Genomic DNA, 22,728 nt, shown 5'->3' on the forward strand with positions numbered 1-22,728 from the left:
GATGTACGCAAGTAACCAGATGAAAAGGTGCAGGGGTGGGCCCAGAAAGCCCTGCATGCAGAAGCCTGTCCCTACAGAGTTTGGGGTGCACCACCCTCTCTCAGCATACAGATATGTTCACCAACTTGGACACCACCCAGATTCCACAGTTTAGGGATTTCCACAAGACTTCATCATGTGAATGTGATTGATTATTAACTCAATCTCCATTCCCACTTCCTTCCCTTGAGGATGGGGCTCTCTTTTTTAATGAGATGAGCTATTAGAAAACACAAAATAAAATAGGACTGAATTATTTATTTGTCACAATCTGGTTAAATTTATCTGTTTGAAGAACACTAGAATACTATAATTACAAACACCTCTGTCAATCCTAATGCCAAAAGACACATTCATTACGAGTGTCAGTGGTATTTGAATATCTTAAATGGTAAAAGTTCATTTAGTTGTCTTACAAATAAATTTAAATACTTCTCTGGTAGAGTACTGCCTTGGAGTGAGTGGAATAGAACAATTTACTATTTATCATGTTCCTAATACTCTGCAGTGTCTGCAATAACTGTTAATTTAGAGTAACTTATTATAAAAGTTATTCTAGATTACTGCTTCACTTTTAATGAGACTGAGGATGATGGTGAAAAATTCCCATAAGAAACACAAAAAGAAGAAGATAAGAGAATTGTTCAGAAGCAAACCCCCCAAAGACCCTTCAATTGTGAAGTTAGTGATAAAATAAACAATGAGTTTTTTAATCATTTTTAATTGTTGTTCTATTATAGTTGTCTGATTTTTTCCCCCTTTGCCTTCCTCTGCCCATCCCAAACACCAGGCTCCCACAATCAGTTTCCATAGTGTTTTCCATGTCTGTGAATCTTTCTTACATGTTCTTTGTCTAGTCCTGTCCCCTTCTTTCCACAGTTATCCCCCTACCCTTCCCATCTGGTCACTTTCAGTCTGTTCTATGTTTCCCTGCCTATGTTTCTATTTCTTTTGTTAGTCTATTTTGTTCACTAGATTAGTCCTCATTAGTCCTTTGCCCACTTTTGGATTGTATTGCTTGTCTTGGTGTTGACTCCTTTGAATTCTTTATACATTTTGGAGATCAAACCCTTTTCTGATGTATCATTGGCAAATATGTTTTCCCATATGGTCGGTTCTGTTTACATTTTGATAATGGTTTTCTTAGCTATGCAGAAGCTTTTAAAAGTTTGACATAGTTGCATTTGTTTAATTTTTCCTTTATTTTCCTTGCCCTAGGAGATATATCAGCAAAAATAGTGTTGGGTGGGATATATGTAATTTCCCTGCATATTTTTTCTCTATGACTTTGATGGGGTCACTACTTATATTTAAGTCTTTTATCCATTTTGAGTTTATTCTGGTGTATGGTGTAAGATGGTGGTCTAGTTTCATTTTTTTTTTTTTTGCACATACTAGACCAGTTCTCCCAACAATGTTTACTGAAGAATCTATCTTTACTTCATCATATGTACATTCCCCCTTTGTCAAATATTAATTGACCATAGAGACAAAAACTACTTGATCTAATAAGTGAATTTGGTAAAATAGTGGGGTACAAAGTCAATATTCATAAATCAATGGCATTTTTGTACACCAACAATGAAATATCAAAAAGAGAATCTAGGGGGAAAATCCCATTTACTATAGCAACAAGAAAAATAAAGTACTTAGGAGTAAATTCAACCAAAGAGATAAAAGATCTGTACTGGGAAAACTATAGAACACTGAAGAGAGAAATTAAGGAAGATACAAAAAAATGGAAGCATATACTGTGTTCCTGGATTGGAGAACTAACATCATTAAAATGTCCATACTACCCAAAGCAATCTATAGATTCAGTGCAATTCCTATTAAAATACCAATGGCATATTTCAAAAATCTAGAACAAACATTCCAAAAATTTATATAAATACCCTGAATAGCCCCAGCAATCTTGAGAGAGAAAAACAAAGTAGGAGGGATCACTATACCTGATAGCATACAATACTATAAGGCCACTGTAATCAAAACAGTCCGGTACTGGCATAAGAACAGACACAGAGACCAATGGAACAGAATAGAGAACCCAGAAATAAATATTGATTTTTAAGTACAAAAGTGCTAAATTTTAATCAGGGAAAACTTACAGAGTGCTGGAAGAAACATTATAGTGAAATTTGACTACTCTCCTGTATTTAATTTACTCAAATTACAAATAAAAGTGTTTAGAATATAATGTATGCCATTACAACACCTCCTCCTTCATAAAAACAAAACAATGAACATATTGATGATTAAGTTGTGGAGCCTCAAATTTCTTTCTTTTTTTAAACAAGTTGTCCTGTGTTTGTTTGTTTTTAGGATTTTTTGTTTATTTTTAGAGAGAGGGGAAGGGAGGGAGAAAAAGATGGAGAGAAACATCAGTGTGTGGTTGCCTCTCCTGCACCTCCCACCAGGGACCTGGCCAGGCAACCCAGCATGTCCTCTGACTAGGAATCGAACCTGTGACCCTTTGTTCGCAGGCTGCTGCTCAACCCACTGAGCCACACCAGCTAGGGAAGATTTCTTCCTTTTTAAAATAATAATTTATTCTTTTTCTCATGAGGTGGCACTTAAATCTTTTAAATGTTTTAAATATTGCACATCTAATCATTTAGTTCTTTCTTCAAGGGTATTACTTTCATTACTTTGCATTTGGAAAAACTGGATCTTTTATTTATAGTGTCTTCAAATATTATAAGTGGGTGTCATATTTTAAATTATTTAATTTTTCATGACAGATAGTGTTTGCCTGCTAAGTACTGAATGCAGAAATTATTATAGATAAAATAAGATAAGCATGAATTCTGTCTAGAAAATTAATTTAGAAATTGAGAATTCTGAGATGGTATAATGACTTCATGCCATAAAGGACCCTCCTTATCATATAACTTTTACCTTAAGGTTGGCCCACAGTCTAAGATGGATCCTCAAGGCCCAGTTATCACATTTGCATTTCAAGCAGCAAGGAAGAAAAGGGAAAGAAGATAAATGCATTCATGCCCTTCTCTTTTAAGGAGCTTCTTTAAAATGACCACAGAACACTTCTGCTACAAGATATATATGTGTGCAGAAAAAGTTAACTTAGCAGGCCTGAAAGTACTAGGCTTAGGAAGTCCTGCTTGCAAGGTCCTGGGTTCCTGGGTTGGCATCTGAGAATCTGGATTCCGTGAAGGGTCTCGCTATTCTCTATCTGCTAGGCAGCAGGTGCCTATGTGACCAGCTCCCAGTAAAACTGAATCTCTAATGAGCTTCCCTGGCAGACATTCCACACATGTTATAATTTAATGCAAAGGGAATAAGTGCCTCTTTGGGGACTCCATGGGGATGGGACTCTTGGAAGCTTATACCTGTTTTCTTCTTACCTTCACCCCATACACCCTTCCCTTTGTTAATTTTGCTTTATATCTTTTCACTGTGATATATCCCATCATGAACACAACTGTGGAATGAACCTGTAAGTCCTCTGAGACTCCTCAGACTCAGTGCTATATACTGTGGCTGCCTTGTAGAGTAGATTTTATCTAATTTATGTTTTCATTGTTACGGATCTTGAGGATCCCTGACAAAACATGAAAATTCAGTAAGTGACTATGCTACTACTTCTCCAATTATAGTACAAATGTTAAAGTTCATCATAGGTCTGATGAGGTTTTTTTTGGAATTAAGGTTAATAATATGATTTTGCATTTTTATTGACATTCTCTTTTCAAGGTGATGGCATATTTTTCTGTCTGAATGACTGGAAAGATGGTGTTGATATTCACTGAAATGAGAAGGACTAAGAGCAAGAGTTTATTCCGGATGTTACATTGGAAATGGAGGGTAGATGCTATTGCCAGCTGACTGGGATTCAGGGAAAACACCTGAACCCAAGTACTGTCTTATAAGTTATCATCATATAAATGATATTTTAAGTTCTAGAGGGGTGACTGAGGAAGTGAGTGTAGATAGAAAAGAACCACAAGGTTAAGACACAGCCATTCTGTGGTCAGGGAGGTGAGTAGGAATGGCCAGCAGAGGCTAAGCAGGGGTGGCCAGTGAGGAAGCAGCTAAACGAGTTCCTTTCCATTTGCCTTCTGGAGAAATTGGAGAATATGTTTTTTTTCTGTAGCTTATACAAAATATTGTAATTCTTAAAAATTTAGGTTATGATAAAAATGAAGTCAAATATTTATATTTCAATCATATTTGAACATATTTAGCACAGTGTTTGTTATTTTTATATCAGCCATATTGTACTGCTGATTTATTTAGTAGTCTAAGTCTATTCTAAATCTTGGGTGGTTTTGATAAACTAATTCATAACTCACATCACCTATTAATCTATTTTTAGTTTTGTGTTATTTTCTCTAATATTGCCAGTTCTGTTGGATTTATTTTTATAATTTTACTTTTACCATTTATCAGTGTTTACTTTTGTCCTAATTGTTAGTTCAATAACAATTTAAAATTTGACACTAGGAAGGTATCACTTGATATTTTCTTTAATTCCAACAACCCATGCTCAAAATATAATTTATGCTGCTAAGTGTAATGGAAAAATATTTAAATTGATTAATGTGAATTCATTAAAAGCTGTGGAATTTAAACAAAAATCCTTTTGTGTATATTTCAAATTGAAAGCAGGTGAATATAGAGTCAACTGTCATTTGAAGAAAATGTACTAAAATAGCAATATATCACTTAACTGAAACTCATTGCTGTGTGTGGTAGGTTCTGGTGGAGTGGTATTTTATCTGACTTAAAAGAATTATAGTGGTAGGAATCCATTTGAGCAAAAGTGATTTTTTTAAGTTATTATTATGTTTCAGGCTTAGTGCTCTGGGCTGGGAACACCAAGATCAAGAACAGGCCTTGCTGTAATAGCTTATGATTTATTAAAGGCAAAAGAATCATGTCTTTGGTCTGGTTCTTTAGAAACAGAGTTTGAGATGAAGATTCAAATGCAAGTGATTTGTTAAGGAAGAAGCCTCAGGAGAAGCTTGCTCAATATCAAGAAAGCATGAGAGAAAAGGGAAGAAGGTAGGCAAAGGTGTGATTTTAGGAAATTAGCCTCAGCTGATCCTGCAAAGAAACTGTGGAGTGTAAATTATCCTTCTACACTCATCAGTCATTGGCTGTGGGCCACTGGGTAGGACAGGAAGTCACAAACATTCCCAAAACTCTGCCTCTGAGAGCAAAGGGGCTGCACAGCCCAAAGACCTTATTCTGTGAGTAACCAAAGCCTAATAAGCTGCATGTGAGCAGGATAAAGGGACCCTGAAAGAATCAGGCAAAACACCAGTTATTTGCCACTGTATATAAATAGCTAATTTATATAACATGTGATGAGTACTCTCATAGACAGAATTTCAGAGAGCTATGGCAACAAAGAGCGCAGGACATAAGAGAGGTTGATGCAAGAGGGAACACTTCTAATAAACGATTTCTGGAGGATCAGAGGGACTTAACTGGACACAAGTGAAGGAAAAAAGGGGGACTTTCAGGTCAGAAGGAGACCTGTGTATAAAGGCTTGGAGTGACATGGTCATGGAAGAATTGGAGCTGTAAAATAGACAATTTTGCCTACGTTTTAAGCCTGTCACAGAATGAAATAGAAAAGTTTTTTGTAAACTATTAAAGAGTTAAAATCTGGTTACTGGTTGTTTGCAGGCCATGGTTAATATCTTGATTATGCTACAAAATAAAATCCTTCCATGAGGCAGCCTGTATCAACCCCTTGCATTTTGTTTTCATAAGCATTTGCCCTACGATGTACCCTCTGCTTGAAGATGTACCCTTTGACTTGAAGTAAGGCAAGCAGGCCCTACTGTAGTGCTCCATACACAGAAAGTAAGCCCAACATGGTTTATGATAAGCACTAATTCTATTTAGTTTATCTTACTGTTTATTCACACAAGAGATGAGGAAATCCTTCCAAGTTGAAGTCTAAAGAAAAGCCATAGCCAAAAAAAAGATCAGAAAAACTAAAGGCTTCTCTGCTTTCGGCATATCTAGGCTCAGACATACCCATCCTCACCCCCTGATTTTTCTTTTGTTCCCAATGCATTTACCACGATGATTTCATCTCATTTACCACCCTGTCCTCTGACTGGTGAGGAAACCCATTTGATGTTCACTCTTTTTTTTATTGCTTCCCTGGGCTGCTTATTTGCTCTACACACACTGAGAAATACTCCCTTATCACACTATAAACATATACCAGGTATAAGTCTAATTTGTAGAAATCTTTTAAAGCTGTAAATTATGTTATTAGTAGTAGTGGTATTAGTAATGTCAGTAGTAGTGGTGAGTGGAAAAATGTAATGTTTTATGCATGGAGTTTAGAAGTTGTCAGATTAAAATTGTGTTGCTTTGTCAGACAATTGTGATTCTTTTTGTAAAATTAGATTCAGAAACAGGTGTGACATTTTGCTATATTTTATGGTACACAGATAAAATTTATTAAAAATTGAATCTGATTATCTGGGGTCCTGTGCCACTCAGAATTCTATTTACTGTATTAAATAATTCAAAGAGAAGATATTTCCTCTGTAATTTTCTCTGATGTTAGTGCAAGAAAAAGGGTAAACATTGTTTTCCCTAGTGTAGTGAACACTGTTCATAATCACCGACCACAGGTATTCCTTCATACTCTTTCAGTCTGATGCTCTCTTCCTGTCTGTTTAGATCCCAAAGGCTCTGGTGGCAAGTCATCTCATTAATTACAGCAGATTGAAACAAGACAATGTTTATCTTTTTCTCTGGCTTTCTTTTACTGATGTAGGATCTTTTTTCAGAGTACACACAAGGCTGACACAAAGCTCAGATTTTTGCCTATCGGTTAGCCTTAGTCTATGGCCTAACTGATGCCTTGGCAACTGATAGAAAGCAACTTCAAGTCACAAATTCTCATTCACTGGACATTAATTAAAGGGGGGAACCTAGAAGTCTCAGCATTTCAGGTCTAAGTCCTTATTGAGTTTGTAGCCTATGTAATATACCTTTGTGGATTCAGGCAGGTTTGTTTTTGATCTGTGCTTTAAGTTTTTCACATTTTTTAAGTTATCTCAGACAACATTGATTTTATTTCAGGCTATTGTATATAACAGCAATGATGTTTCAGAAACATCGTTATATATAAAAAAAAGTAGGAAATTTTATGTTGGGAGTTGGATAACCCTAAAGTAGGCATTATGTTCTACAGTCTAAGAGGATTTCCCTGTTGTTTATTCCGATTAGGTAGACAGTCACAGTAAAAGAGTATTTCCTAAATTCTAGTATCTTTCTTTTTCTGTTCATGTCATTTTTATGGAAATTCTCATTTTAATGTCATTGTAGAAAGGATTTAAACAATTATATTTAATAATGCAGCATATCTGAAATTGGATATCCCCTCTCCTCTTTTTTCAGAATTATTAAACCATCGGATTTTAGCAGTGGGCTGGGAGGGAGGTGCCATGTGTGATAAGGAGTACAATTCCCAGTCTTTCTTTCCACTAGGGATGGGATGCAACTGTATGGTGTAAGCAGAAGTAACTATCCATAACTATATGATAGGGCAGCATCCTAGAACTTTCTGTAGAAGACAAATAGCAAGCACTTTTTGTCTTTTCCTCTTTCCTTCTGCTAGGAATGGGATGTGACAACTGGGTTTGTAGCTGATGTTTTGGACCTCGAGCTCAAGCAACACATGGTGGGAAAGGCACCTCTAAAGAGCCTGAGTCTCTGAGCAAAGCCACTAAGTACACACTGGCCTGCCTCACTCCTGGATTTTTTGTTTAATACAGGATAGACTCTAATTTTCATCTGGTATAAATCTCTGTTAATTGTCTACCTAATTTAGAGCAGAACCTAATCCTCACCATTATAACTACCCCCACCCACCAAGTATCATGTTAAGTGCTATATTTTCATTCAACATATTCATGTGGATTACCTACTAAACTAATTGCTGGAGTTCAGACTTGAATTATTCATGAAGTCTTCCAGTGGTACTTCCTGTATATTTTGCTGCTTCTCCAATGACATTCTGTGCACCTCTGCAAGGCTGGCTCAGAAGACTTTCGATGGGAAGAAGTACAGATTAATCAGTTCTACAATTCTTTTTTTTTTTAAGATTTTATTTATTTATTTTTAGACAAAGGAAGAAAGAGAGGGAGGGAAACATCAATGTGTGATTGCCTCTTACACGCCCCCTACTGGGGACCTGGCCCTCAATCCAGGCATGTGCCTTAATTGAGAATCAAACCTGCAATCCTTTTGTTTACAGGCCAGTGCTCAATCCACTGAGCCACACCAGTCAGGATTAGTTCTACAATTCTTGTCTTAATTAACAAAGAGTAGTTTAGGTGACAGTCCAGCAACCTACATTAAATTAAAATAAATTAAATGAATACATGTTTTATTTATTTACTTATATATTCTTTATTATAGAAAGTATGTAGAGTTTATGTTTTTCTCTATGTACTCCTTTCACTGATTTTTCATTGGTGTTAGTATGAAATGGTTTTCTATACATGGACATCTAAATAGTTAGCAGTTTTCCTTTTATTGGGTTGGCCAAAAAGCCTGTTTAGTTCTATAAAATAAGACACATCTCTCATTTTCACCAAAAATTTTATCAATTTGGATATTTATAGGTCGGATATCTCCCATGTGGTATAACTTTGATTGTTCTCAATTAATGTCTCAATTTGATTGCTATCAACTTCAAATGGTCTACTCAACTGTGGAGCATTGTCCAGTGAGAACTCTCCAATGCAAAACTTTGCAAATCACTTTTGACACATTCGATTGGTCACAGCACCTTCTCCATACACTGCACAAATCTTTTTTTGTGTTTCAGTTGTGTTTTTACCTTTCTTGAAATACCAAACCATAATATTCTGAAAATGTTGCACATTTTCTTCCATCTTCAATATTATAATGGCTACACAAAAAATTCACCAATTTTGGTAAGTTTTTTTAAATGCACACTATTTTGACAGCTGTCACAATACAATGTAACAAAATTGTTTCAAATGAAGTTAAAGACAAATAAGCACTACTAGAGTTCAGAAAAAACAAATCACCTTTTTGGCCAACTGAATAATTTTTTCTTTGAACAATGACTGGATTTCTATCGATTTGTCATTTTAGGATTACTCATTTGTAATTATTGAATGAAGTCCAGATGACATGGCCTGTACTATCTCTGCTTTTTTTATTGAGGTTTTATTTTGTTATTTTGTTTTGTTTAGTTATAAACTATTATTATCTATAACTGCTTACTCCTCACATATGTATTGGAATTTCCCACTGCCACTTCATGTTTCTCAAATTTTTCTAATTTGTTTTATAACTTTAGCTGCCCTGTACTTCACTGAATACCAGTAAATAGCAATATGCTTTTGCTATCAGTTGTGACTTTTAACATTACATAAAGTAATGATCTTCTTCCTGTTAGTGTTCTAAATTATAAATTTCTCATTAATTTAATCTTATTGTATATATTGTCACTCCTGACTGCTTGATTGATTTAATTTACATATTTCTGTCCATGTCTTCTTTTTCAGTCTTGCTTTCTAATCTTTTATTGATACCTCCTTTTACTATATATTAAATTATATTTGGTAAATAACATAAAAACATGTTACTTTTAAATCCAGTTGTTATATATTATATACTATGTGGGGGAACACCTCAAAATCCAAGAATTTATTTATAAAAAATTATGTATTTATTCTTACATGTTTCAACTTCAGTCACCTTCAAAGTACTCTCCATTTGATGCAATGCACCTATCAAGCCTTTTTTCCACTACTCAAAGCAGTTTTTGAGCTTGTCGATTTCGATGCCTTTTAGTGCTTCTGCTGTTTTTGGTTTCGCCTCTTCCACATGGGCAAAACACTTCCCTTTGAGGAATTTTTTCATCTGAGGAAACAAAACAGAGTCACTTGGGAAGAAATCAGGTGAATAGTGGAGGTTAGGCATGGGGATCGTGCCATTTTTGGTTCAAAACTGCTAAACACTCAGCGTGGTGTGGGCAGGTGTGCTCATAAATCACCTATCATGAAATGGGCAAACCCATTGAAAGAGTCTTCAAAAAAATTCACTCAAGGGAAATGCAGCCTCTCACAACCATGCCAGCTGGTACACTGACACAGATGGGTTCCTAGAACACTCTCCGGTGGGGGGGAGTCTGTACTACAAGAGGCCCACCCTCCAGAAGGTAATTCCAGGTTCCTTTGGGTCCTCTGATAAAATATGTGTAAATGTATATTTATAATTATTTAAATTATATAAGTATATTATAATTTATATAATTAAATGTATATACATACATATGATGCAGACTCCAGCTCGTGGGGTCCACGGCATTGTGGCTGAGATGAGACAAATTCACATGGACTACCACGTCCTGTGGAGAAAAAGGGATGGCACAGCTTCTCTCTCAAGAGGAGAAAAAGCCTTGACCTTGCCTTGACAAGCTTTCATCGCTTTTCTGGGTGCATTACATCATGGTCTTCATTTACTATGCACAGGTTCACTTTAGGTGGTTACCTTTTACAGAAAACAAAGGAGAGGATGCTGCTAATCACATCACAGAAGAGGGATATTTGCAAATGCAAAGGGAAAAGTGGTTGAACTGGTTACATTCATCCTTGGAAGGTTTAGCATGGATTTTAGGAAGTTACTTTAAAGATATGCAGTAAATGTTTGCTGCCTCAATTCAAGGTGAGAGAGTTTTAGCAAAAGCAAGTCTCCTAGCAGTCTAGGTACAATGCAGGCCTTATTCCCCATGGGAGAACCTATCCATGGGTGTGGGTCCTGTGCATCCCAAATGGAAGCTGGGCCCATGACATGCAGAATGGTCTCCTATATACATACATTTAAACTTGTTTCTTTTAAATCTAGTCTAACAAACTCTTATAACACATGAATTCTACCTGTTCACATTTAGTCTATTACTGATACAACTGTTTCCATCTTACTCTATGGTTCTTATTTATATAAAGTTATATATTTCTCTTTTCCCTTTGCTCTAATTTTGCTCATTTTATCAAATTGCTATTCTTTTCACTCTTTCCCTTTTATCTCTTCTCTCCCATTACTGGGACTGTGCATTTAAAAATTATTGTTGTTGTTGTTCAAATTTAGTTGTCCCCATTTCTTTCCTCATCATTTTGCCCTGCCGTGCGCACCCCTCTCGAACATTCAACCCTTCCCCAAACCCCGCTCTCCTCTTTGCCTGTGGGTCCTCTATATGTGTTCCTTGACCACCCTTCCCCTTTTTTCCCCCCATGACCCCTTCTCCCCTCCTCTCTGGTCACCATTAGTTTGATCTTTATTTCCATGTTTCTGGTTCTATTTTGCTTGCTTGTTTGTTTGGTTGATTAGGTTCCACTTATAAGTAAGATCATATGGTATTTGTCTTCCACCAAGTGGCTTATTTCACTTAGCATAATGCTTTCCAGTTCTATCCATGCTATCATGAAGAACAGGAGTTTTTCCTTTTTATTTTCTGCTTCATAGTATGCCATTGTGTAAATGTACCACAGTTTTTTGATCCACTCATTTACTGATGGGTACTTAGGTTTCTTCCAGCACTTGGCTATTGTAAATTATGCTGCTATGAACATTGGGGTGCATAGGTTCTTTTGAATTGGTGTTTCAGTGCTCTTAGGTTATAATCATAGCAGTGGAATAGCCTGTTGAAAAGGCAGCTCCATTTTTAGTTTTCTGAGGAAATTCCATGCTGTTTTCCACAGTGGCTGCACCAGTCTGCATTCCCACCAACAGTGCACGAGGGTTCCCTTTTCTCCACAACCTAGCCACACTTGTTTGTTGATTTGTTTATGATGGCCATTCTGACAAGTATGAAGTGGTATCTCATTGTGGTTTTTTGCATCCCTTTGATGGCTAGTGAATCTGAGCATCCTTTCAAATGTCTCTGAGCCCTCTGTATGTCCTCCTTGGAGGCTGTTCAAGTCCTTTCCCAATCTTTAATTGGATTGTTTGTCTTCCTGGAGTCACATCATGAGTTCTTTATATATTTTGGAGATCAGACCTTTGTCTGAAGTATCATTGGCAAATATATTTTCTCATATGGTTGGTATCCTTTTCATTTTGCTGATGTTCTCTTTAGCTGTGCAGAAGTTTTTTATTTTAATGAGATTCCATTTGTTCTTTCCTTTATATCCTTTGATGTAGGGGACATATCGGTGAAAATATTGCTGCGTGGAATATCTTACATTTTCCTTCCTATGCTCTCCTCTAAGACTTTTATGATGTTGCAACTTATATTTAAGTCTTTTATTCACCTCGAATTTATTTTTGTGTATGGTGTAAGTTGATGATCAAGTTTCATTTTTTTGCCTGCAGTTGTCTAGATGTCCCGACACCATCTGTTGAAGAGACTATTTTTACTCCATTTTATACTTCTGCCCCCTTTGTCAAATATTAACTGACTGTAGAGACAGGCTCTCTATTCTGTTCCATTGATCTATGTATCTGTTCTTATGCTAGTACCAGATGGTTTTGATTATAGTGGTAATATAGTGGTGATATACCTGATATCATTTGATATCAGGTACTGTGATCCCTCCTACTTTGTCCTTTCTCAAAATTGATGTGGCTATTTTGGTCATTTATGGTTCCTTATAACTTTCTAAAATATTTGTTCTATGTGCAATATGCCATTTAATCAGATATTTATTGGTATTGGTACAATTGGTAACAAACTGCATACTGTTTCTCTCACAGAGATACCCTCCTTCCCCTTCCAACTCTCGTAACTTTCTTCCTCCATCAGGGCATTCAGAGTTTTACCTCCCCTGTGTCCTGCACCCACTCCAAACTCTGAGGCATTGACAGGATATTACAAATCCTCTTACTCTGTCTTTTTGTTTTAAAGAAAGTTTATTTAAGTATGTATATTTTATATTATTCCATGGTAAACCATACTTATGCATCAAATGCCCATGCATGTATTAATATTAAATGTGTTTCTATATATTTTCCAAATTGATGGCTTGAGATCCAGTTTATTTCTTGGGTGATTACAATATTGTCTCAAGTATTTGTTTCCTGGTAGGATTATTTGAACCTTGTGGTTACTTAGTGTATACATATCACTGGATATTTTTCTTTCACACTAAGATGAGACCTCCCTCCTTTTTATTTATTTATTTTTTACTTAATTCCAGAATCTTCCACTGTTTAGAGCTTTCAGTGTTGGGGATAAAAATCCTGAAGACAGGCTGATGTCCTTGACCACCCCAGGCTTATCAGTTATAATTAAGTTTGGCTGTTTGTCATAGAAAATTCCCAGAAAGTATAACATAAAGTAGAATTTGATTTTTTGTCATGTAGAAGTCCAAGACTTTATGTAGTTCAGATCAGTTAGGTATAGCTCTGTGATGACAAGAATTGAGATTTCTTCTGTTTTAGTGCTTCTCTGTGCTTGATTTTCATTCCAAATAAGCTCATGGTCCAAGACGAAATCCACTGGAAATATGCTGCAGTGAGGACAATGTGAAGTCCTGCTTTCTCATAGGATGTTTCTGCTTGAAACACACAGGCAAGGACCTCACCTAATGTGTAGCTGGAAAATGCTCTCTGTCCTGGGCAGCCTTGTGGTCAATGAATGATTTGGATTTCAAATACAATGCAGGAAGGGAAAAGCCAATTAGAGTATGAGCAGGATCAGACACATTGTAACAATTTATTCTTTCAGCCTGGAAGCCTGTACAGTTTTCTTTGTAGACTTTGAAGTCAAACTTTTATCAGAATATATCTGCGGTTCTTTTCTCATCAATTAGATATTTAATTTGGTAAGTCCTCTCAATGAATAGATTTATGCCTTTCTGCAGCTCAGGAATGTTTCCTTTTAGTACTTATTTTTAAAAAGTAGAAGGAAAAAGAAAATATTTAACATCTTGAAACTTGAGTACTGTAGTTGTAATATTCTGAGTGAAAAATAAAATAATCCCTGGAAAACACCTTCGCTACTTATTAAATAATGTACAGTGTTTCTCAGGTAAGAACTTGTGTGTTTAGGTTTTGCAGTGAATTAGTCACTTTTTCATAGAATAGTTTTTTAATTTAAAAGAATGATTGTTATAAAAGCTATAGTTTTCAGATTTGGGTATATGGCAAACATTTTTTCAAAAATGAATGGAGTGAAACTTTCATGCCCCCTAAAACACCTTAGCTGTATTTGTCACTAAGGATAAAATTAACGTTTTCAGAGAATTGACAAAATTTTGGAAAATCTGCCAACATAAGCATGATGGCTTCCCAACACTTAAACACTGCTCTGGAGAGACTGATGATGAGACTAATAAACATGACTTGTTTATACAATAGAATATGTCAACATTTGAAAGATATGCATAATTCAGTGAATTTATATTTTCCAAATGACTAATGCATGCTGCAATGAAATCATGTAAGAATAAAAGAATCCACACAAAACTCAGGATGGAACAATGAGTTTGAATGTAACAGAGTAACAAAAGGTCACTGATGTGGTTATAGATTCTACTATTCATGCAAATGTTAAAGCGACCACTTACAGAGTTTTAGTGTGATATTAAAGAGGACTATTCACAATTATCTGAAATAGCTATTGAAATATTTTTCCCTTAACAGCTAAATATCCACGTGAGGTCAGATTCTCTTCAACTATTTCAAACAAGGAAACGTATTGCAAACAGGTTGCATATAGAAGTTGATCTGATTATTCAGCTAGATCTTTTCCACTAGACTAGGTATTAATGAGACTGGCTGAACTATAAAACAATTCCATTCTTTGCTTTGGAAAATGCAGTTTTTCTGGTTAAAAATATTCCTTATATTAACATCATTAGTTTATTAATATAATTTAAAATGTGTTAATATATATTTTATAAGATCTCAACTTTCATTTATAATACAATTATGAATTGATATAATTCAAATATACACAAACTATTTGGGGCCCTTAATAATTTGTAGTGTAAAGTTGTTTTAAGACCAAAAAGTTAACTGCTAGTCTGTGTTGTAGTCTCTTCTCTCTCTCCCTCTCTCTCTCTCTCTCTCTCTCTCTCTCTCTCTCTCACTTTTCTCTTCCTGCTCTCTTACTCCCTCCTTTCTGTCTACCTGTCTGTCTCTCCCTCACACACACACAAATGCACACATGCTCTTGGTCTCCCCTCTTTTCTAGAACAATTTCTAGTATTGTGTCAGTATTATATGATTTAATCATTGTATCTTAGTATCATATGTTTAATATCTGCAGCTGCTAGATCATTTTTCTAACTTTTTATCCTGAACTTACTTTTTTTTTGAAATATGAGCTTACTTTTTACTTTCTGAAGTGTTTATTTTTTAAAATAAATTTTGGTTATTATAGTATGATAGTCAAAGGAAAGTTGGTATCTTAATTGGAATTGTTTTGTTTATATCTTAAACATTTATTGTCTTAGAGTTAGCATATCTCTATATAAGAATAAACATGTAATTAGTTGAAGTCTTCCTTGTTTGTTTATCTCTAATAAAAATGGAACTCTGAATTTCACCAGGGCCCTAGGTATACTCTGTCCTTTTATGAACAATTTAATAATCAACTTATAAACTGCTTGAAATCAAGAATCACACTTTCTACTTCTGTGTATATTTCATGCACAGAGTAGGTGTTGAGTGAATATTTGATATATAATTTTGTGAATTATTGAATTTTGACCATCTTTATGTAATATTTTCATTTCAATCACAATTAAAGACAATCATGATTATATTCTTACTGATATTTTAATGATTTGTGGAACTTTTTTTAAAGATTTTATTTATTTATTTTTAGAGAGGAAAGGGAGGGAGATAGAGAGAGAGAAACATCAATGTGCAGTTGCTGGGGGTTATGGCCTGCAACCCAGTCATGTACCCTGGCTGGGAATCGAACCTGGGACACTTCGTTTCCCAGCCCGTGCTCAATCCACTGAGCTACGCCAGCCAGGGCTTGATTTGTGGAACTTTTTAACATACTCTTAATGTCATTAGATCATAAACTTTAATTAACATTATATGAAAATAGCATAGATAATGGCAGTATTATAGGTTTCCATTTTGAAGACTCAGTTTTTAGTGGCATTTTTTCATGTTTCTTCATACATGCTTGACCAGAGGATTTCTATCAGCTGTGTCCCAAGCTATAAATAAAAACAAGCAAGTACATTTTGTGTACTATAAACACAAAATGTCAGTGTTTATTACTAGCAAAAACTAAGTCTGTCATACACAGTTGTGTTTAAAAGAATAGCATTGTTTATAATGGAATGTTTTAAATATTCAAAGTGTTTTGGCAGTGTGATAGAAATGTTCTCTTTGGAAAAGTTTGTACATTTTTGGAAATAATTATTGATGTAAAGTGAATTCTAATCTTCAAAACAGACAGGTTATTTTGGGGCATATCAAAGAGAAGCCATAACAAAGCACTTTTAACAACCAGGTATGTAAAATTACATATGATCTCGATAAGGTATTATAGTAATATTTTTTCATTTTATTTTAGTTTATATTTTATTTTTTAAATTACATTTTATTGATTATGCCATTACAGTTGTCCCAATTTCTCCCCCTTTTCCCCTCTCCACCCAGCAACCCCACTCCCTCAGGTAATCCCCCCACCATTGTTCATGTCCATCGGTCATGTGTGTATGTTCTTTAGCTACTCCATTTTCTGTACTGTACTTTATATCCTCATGGCTGTTCTGTAACTGCCTGTTTGTACTTCTTAATCCCCTCATCTCCTCACCCAGTCCCCTATACCCTCCTGCCATCTAGCAACCATCAATATTCTTAAATTACCCAAATCAAACAGGAAATTTAAAATTCAATAATGAAGCATGTCCAGAAAGAAATTGAGAGCCCACCTGTAGTACCTGTACTAATAAATAAAAAGTACATTACAGGGTTTGGAAAATATAAAAAACAATTAAGTGCCCAACCAAAATAGAAACTAATTCACATTTCCAACATTCTCTAATAGATTCCCCCTTATTCTCAGATGTATGTTCTAAGACCCCCAGTGGATGTCTGAAACTGAGAATAGTAATGAACCTTATGTACATGTATACTGTTTTGTCCTATACATAAATTCCTTAATTTATAAATTAGACAAAGTAAGAGATTCAACAGTAATAATAGAACAATTATAAAAATATACTGCAATAAAAGTTATGTGAATGGGCTTGGGGCCATTATTAAATAAAATAAGGGTTATTTAAGTGCAAGCACTGTGATATCACAACAGTAGACATGATAACTGGGCTGCTAAGTGACAAATGAATGGCTCACATCTTGGGCAAGGTGAAATGGGATGGTGTGAGATTTCATCACGTAAATTAGAACAGCAGCATGCAATTTAAAATTTATGAATTGTTTATACCTGAAATTTTTCATTTAATATTTCAGACTGTGGCTGATCACAGGTAACTGAAATGGCAGAAAGTGAAACCGTAGATGAAAGGGGACTGGACTGGACTTATTTTTAACTTTGCTTATGTTATATTTATTTGGCCTCCACACTGATACAATGATGACATTGCATTTAAACATTATTTCTAATTGTGTGTATAAATTTGAAATTTTAATCCATACTTGCCAGGAATGGCATTATAGTAGTTCTAAAAGCAAACTTTTAAAATGATTTGATTTTTAAAAATTTTTCTGTGAGATAGCCAACCTAAAGTAACAATCTTTGTTGATGCTTGCTCAGATCAGGTGGACCAAAACAGCAGGAAGTGCCTCTGACAGATTCCAAGACTCAAGTGTCTTCAATGAGACTTTGAGGATTACAAATATTCAGCGACACCAAGGAGGCCGGTATTACTGTAAAGCAGAAAATGGTTTGGGGTCCCCAGCGATAAAGTCAATCAGAGTCGATGTGTACTGTAAGTAAATTTCCCATAATACTATGATTAAATCTACTATGAATTTCTTTTCTTGTACATCTCAAAATCTACTTTTTGTTGTTACATCATTGTAAAAACCTATGGTTATTCTAAAAAATATAATTTGGCCTTGCTTGTATGGCTCAGTTGGTTGGAGCTTCATTTCATAGCTGAAGAGTTGTAGGTTTGATTCCTGATGAGGGCACATACCTAGGTTTTAATTTCAATCCTTGGTCTAGGCACACAGGGCCCCCAACTCCAGGTGTACATGGGACACAACTGATTGATGTTTCTCTCTCTCCCTTCCTCTCTTCCTTCTTTTTTTCTCTAAGAGCAATGAAAAAATGTCCTCAAGTGAGGATAAAAAAGAATAAAAAGAGTTTTTCAATTGAGAATTAAAAGTGTGTAACAAATGATAGTTCATTTAATATATTTTCTGGAAAATATCTCCATTAAAATTTTTCATAATATTTGTGATAAAATAATTCATATTCTTTTAAGAATATTTAAGAACCAGATGAATAAAACAGTATATATTACTAAAAATTTCACCAATTACTTAGTGTTGAATGTGTATACTCCTTATCTTTACATGTAAGTATGTAAGTGCATATTTATTATTTAATTGTTTAAAGGGTCATACTCTACATCACTTCTTTTGTTAATTTCACTCATGTGTTATTTTAGCTATTCTTATTTTATTATAAATTCTTGTCATATATGTAGAGAAATTTGTTAGTGAAAGACCAAAATGTCTTTGTACAGTCTACTATTGATTTGTATCTGTTGAAAATAATCAGTACCTTGAAAAATGGTATGTCACTGAGAAAGAGTTTGTTGATTTATTTTTGCTTAGTCTTATTTTTCCACTTTTTACTGTTAGCAAATGTACTTTAAATCCTCTTGGTCTCTTTACATTCTTCCCCACTGAAGCAAATTAAAGACCTACAATTATTTTGATTTTTTGAACAGATTTATTCATCATTCCATTCCCTCTTTACAAGAACTTTTATTTATTAACTCTTTTAGTATTAGGATAAAAAGGATTGTTTTTCTCATCTTAAAGTAATTCAGGCATAAGTAATAAGAAAGGAAGTCCTGGTTTCCTACCTAAATTTCATTCTTTCCCCTTTTCTTTCAATGCAGGACAAGTGTTGCATAGTTAGGAAAGTGATTCAAACTGCACAAGATCTATTTATTAGATCTCACCCTGAATCTCATTTATTCAGGTGATTGAGAAGTGGGTGACAGGGATGCATTTGTGATTCACCTTTTACATTCAGGGATAATAGAGAAGCAATCCCCCTTTCTACCCTCTCAGACTTTCCTTGGCATTCCTTGGGCACCTGCATCTCACGTTGCTCTCTTCCTGCTCTTTCCGGTGCATGGGTTGGCCTCACACTTACCCTTCTCAACCTCAGTACAGCATCTTGCTTCCCTTCTCCTGATCAAATATTTTTGGCTACATATACTTTTTTCAAAATAAATGGAGTATTTTGTTCACATATAATTGAAAAGTAAATTTAAATTAAAATGAATTAAATATTTCTGTAATATAACCTTTTAGAGTGTGCCCCATGTGTTTTCTTGTTTATTATAATTTTGGTAATGAATCTTCAAAATACACAACTTTAATACCTTAAATACAATTCTAAAATTTAAAAAGTTCTGAAAAATTAATTAGGTGCATTTTGTTTTCCTTTGTTGGATTTTATTGGTAAGTTTTTTAAAGCAGAACCTGATGTGAACTAGTTTGGGGGCAACATCTGACCTGAACTAACTATAACAGAAAAAAACAAAAAAGAAAGAGACTCTATACTCTTTTTTCTTTAACCTTTTTGATTTAACCTTTGTTGTATTTTTCCATTATCATTTAGTCCCCTTATATGCCTTCCCACAACAATCACCACACTGTTGTCCATGTCCAGGAGCCCTTTTTCCTTTTTCCTCTTTATTTACCCTACTTGTATGAATAATCAGATGTTTTACTCATGAAAAAGAAATGCATTTGATTACACAGTATCCTTAGAGATCCTGCTGGGTGTGTTGTATAAAACATGATATATGTATTATATTTCTTAAAACTGAAATATTCCAAAAAACAATCCCCAAAGGTTATGAATAAGAGATTGTGACTTCCATTGCCACAAAAGGTTTAATAATAATAATTTTAAATATATATGTTTGGTCAAACACCAACTACAAAGAAGGAAGTGACATTTTTCAGGACTCTTAAAAACATTCTTCTCTCCCTCTCTTACTACAAGAGCCTTTTCAGTATTGTTCTGCATTGTGTCCACTCTTTTCTATGTGTTCATCTCTCTTGCTATCCAGACTCAGTAGTGCCTCAGGGACTTACTTCCTTTCACACTCTTTGGTGGAAATGGTAACAATGCTCCTTCCACTTTTGTCATCCCTGGCAGTGTGTTAAGGCTTGTGTCATTTTCCTATAAGCACCAGCTCTGTTCCCTTTTTGACTTCCTTTTGAGGTTTCCCACTAAGCTAGACTTGCCAAACATTTTGTTCTGTGTATTTTAAAGTGAAAAGTCACTGTGATGCAAACTGTGATGAAGTACTCTTTTCAGCACTTTTCTTGTTGGTGGCCAGGATTTATTAGAAATCTGTCTAAAATTATATTACATGAAAAATTAATGTAATAAATTATGAACTCTATGGGTACAAATTTTCCAAAGGATGCAAGAGATCTTTCTTATGGGATCTAGAATGTGTTTTCAAGAGTTATGCCTATTGTTGAAGGTTTGGATAAATGATTTTGTAAACATTTTTTTATTGATAAGAACACTTAACATGGAGACAATTAGGCTTATTTAATGAACCCATGTGTTCCAAATTAACCTTAATTGAAGACAACAGTTTTTAGGTTTAGATATGTTTTCTCTACATTAATCTGTATAACTTTAAACCTGACCTATCATTGTTAATAAGAAGGTAACTAAATTTTGAATGCTGTGTTTACATTTGAAAATATTGGTGTCTAAAATGAGATTACTGTTTTGAAATCCATCTATGCTTAGATTTGGATTTGATGTTGAACTGCTCGATTAGATAGGTATTCATTTTTATAAACCATAAACAAGTGAACTACTTTATTTCAGGTCCTTTATTTCAAGTATTTGAGGAAATGCTAAGACAATTACATTCATTTTCTGTTCAGAGTCATGGTTTTAGACTACCACCTGTGCTCTATAGATTGCTGTTTTATTTTCTAAACTGGTTCCACAAGTGGAGCTTCTGTCAATCTCAAGAGCATGTGAAACACAAGAGGGGCATTGAATAGAAATACAAAAACATCTGCATGTAAGGATTATATTTACATCAATAAATTGAGGCAGACTGTAGCATGGATATACCAAAAATTTTAATAAATAATATTAGAATTTAGCCTTTAATATTTTGTGATACATTGTCTCTAAAATTACCTCATAAAATATTAATTTTATGTCCATCAGTAGTCTTGGAGTTTTTTATAATAGTGAAAATATATATCTCATTAAATCCCATATGTCCTGATCATATGTTTCTAGATGAGAGCTAATACCTACCTCAAATAAAATGTAGTTATAACTCCTCACTATTTTGATGAGAAAATTTAGTTTCGGCAGAGAAAAGCTGCTATAATGTGGATTGATATTAAATGAGTTTTTTTATTTGACAGATATTTTGAACTATTTTTGACACTATATCAACACTTTAATTAATTTGAGATTAATTAACCTGAATTAGCTATTCTCCCCACTTAATTTTCTAAAATTTTTATGTAAAAATATTAATCCACTTTGAATTTACAAAGCAACTACAAAATGTATTTTTTGTTTATTATTTCAATCAAGAATATGGCTTGCTCTGTATTATTGTGTTGAGAGAATATTGTAATTATGTTCCTCAATATCAACTATCATTTTGTTTTTAAAAAATTATAAAAGCATTCTAAGAGTTCTATGAAGTGTAATTCCTTAATAAAAGTAGATTTATAGAAGGGCAGATTTCATAACCAAATGATTTAAATTTTTTTGAACATTTGACCTAGTCACTTATACAAATATTTTTTATTGAAAGTCAATCAATTACAACATTTTTATAATTCTAGACTCTGAGAGTTTAGTTTTTGAAGTAAACTAACAGCTATGTATTTAAGACAAATATATAGAATTAGTTCTACTTAAAGTGTATTCATTCATTAAGTGTATTCATTCTGTTCTGCTTTTTAAAATGTATTCATTCTTTATATCTTCTTCCTAAAACCACACTAAAGTAATAGTAAAAGGATAAAACAACAACAACAACAAAACACATCTCAACAAGGATAGAGAGAAGGATGGGAAAGGAGATGGCAGAAAAAAAAATTTTGAAGAAGAATCAGATCAGAGAATGGCCACTACTTAGCATACTAAAGAAAGCTGAAATAAAAATTATCAGAATGGAGAGAACTAAGTATACTCATGCTACAGAATCTTTAAAAAGTTCAGGAATTGGAGACACCACTTAGCTTTTAGAGTGAGAGTGTAATTGAATCTAAAATCAGAAGAACTACCCTGGTCAGTGTGGCTCAGTTAGTTGGAGCATTTTCTGGTAAACTGGAAGGTCACAGGTTTGATTCCAGGTTAGGGCACATTTCTAGGTTGCTGATTTGGGCCTGGTTGGGGTATGCATAAGAGGCAACTGATCAATGGATGTCTCTTTCTCTCATCCATGTCTCTTTCTCTCTCTCTCTCTCTCTATCTATCTATCTATCTATCTCCCCCTTCCTCCCTTCTCCCTTATCTAAAAGTGC

The 22,728-nt window shown here is 34.4% G+C and overlaps 1 protein-coding gene across 1 annotated transcript in view; it reads left to right on the forward strand.

The window, feature by feature from the left end:
* The window catches only part of MDGA2 (MAM domain containing glycosylphosphatidylinositol anchor 2), an 859,730-nt gene that overhangs the window by 463,910 nt on the left and 373,092 nt on the right, over positions 1-22,728 (forward strand). Inside the window, exon 3 of the mRNA XM_036028780.1 lies at positions 17,762-17,936. Coding sequence (XP_035884673.1) covers positions 17,762-17,936 — 175 coding nt within the window. The remainder of the gene's footprint in view (positions 1-17,761; positions 17,937-22,728) is intronic.

Source organism: Phyllostomus discolor, chromosome 1 (assembly GCF_004126475.2).
Source record: "Phyllostomus discolor isolate MPI-MPIP mPhyDis1 chromosome 1, mPhyDis1.pri.v3, whole genome shotgun sequence".
NCBI lineage: Eukaryota > Metazoa > Chordata > Mammalia > Chiroptera > Phyllostomidae > Phyllostomus > Phyllostomus discolor.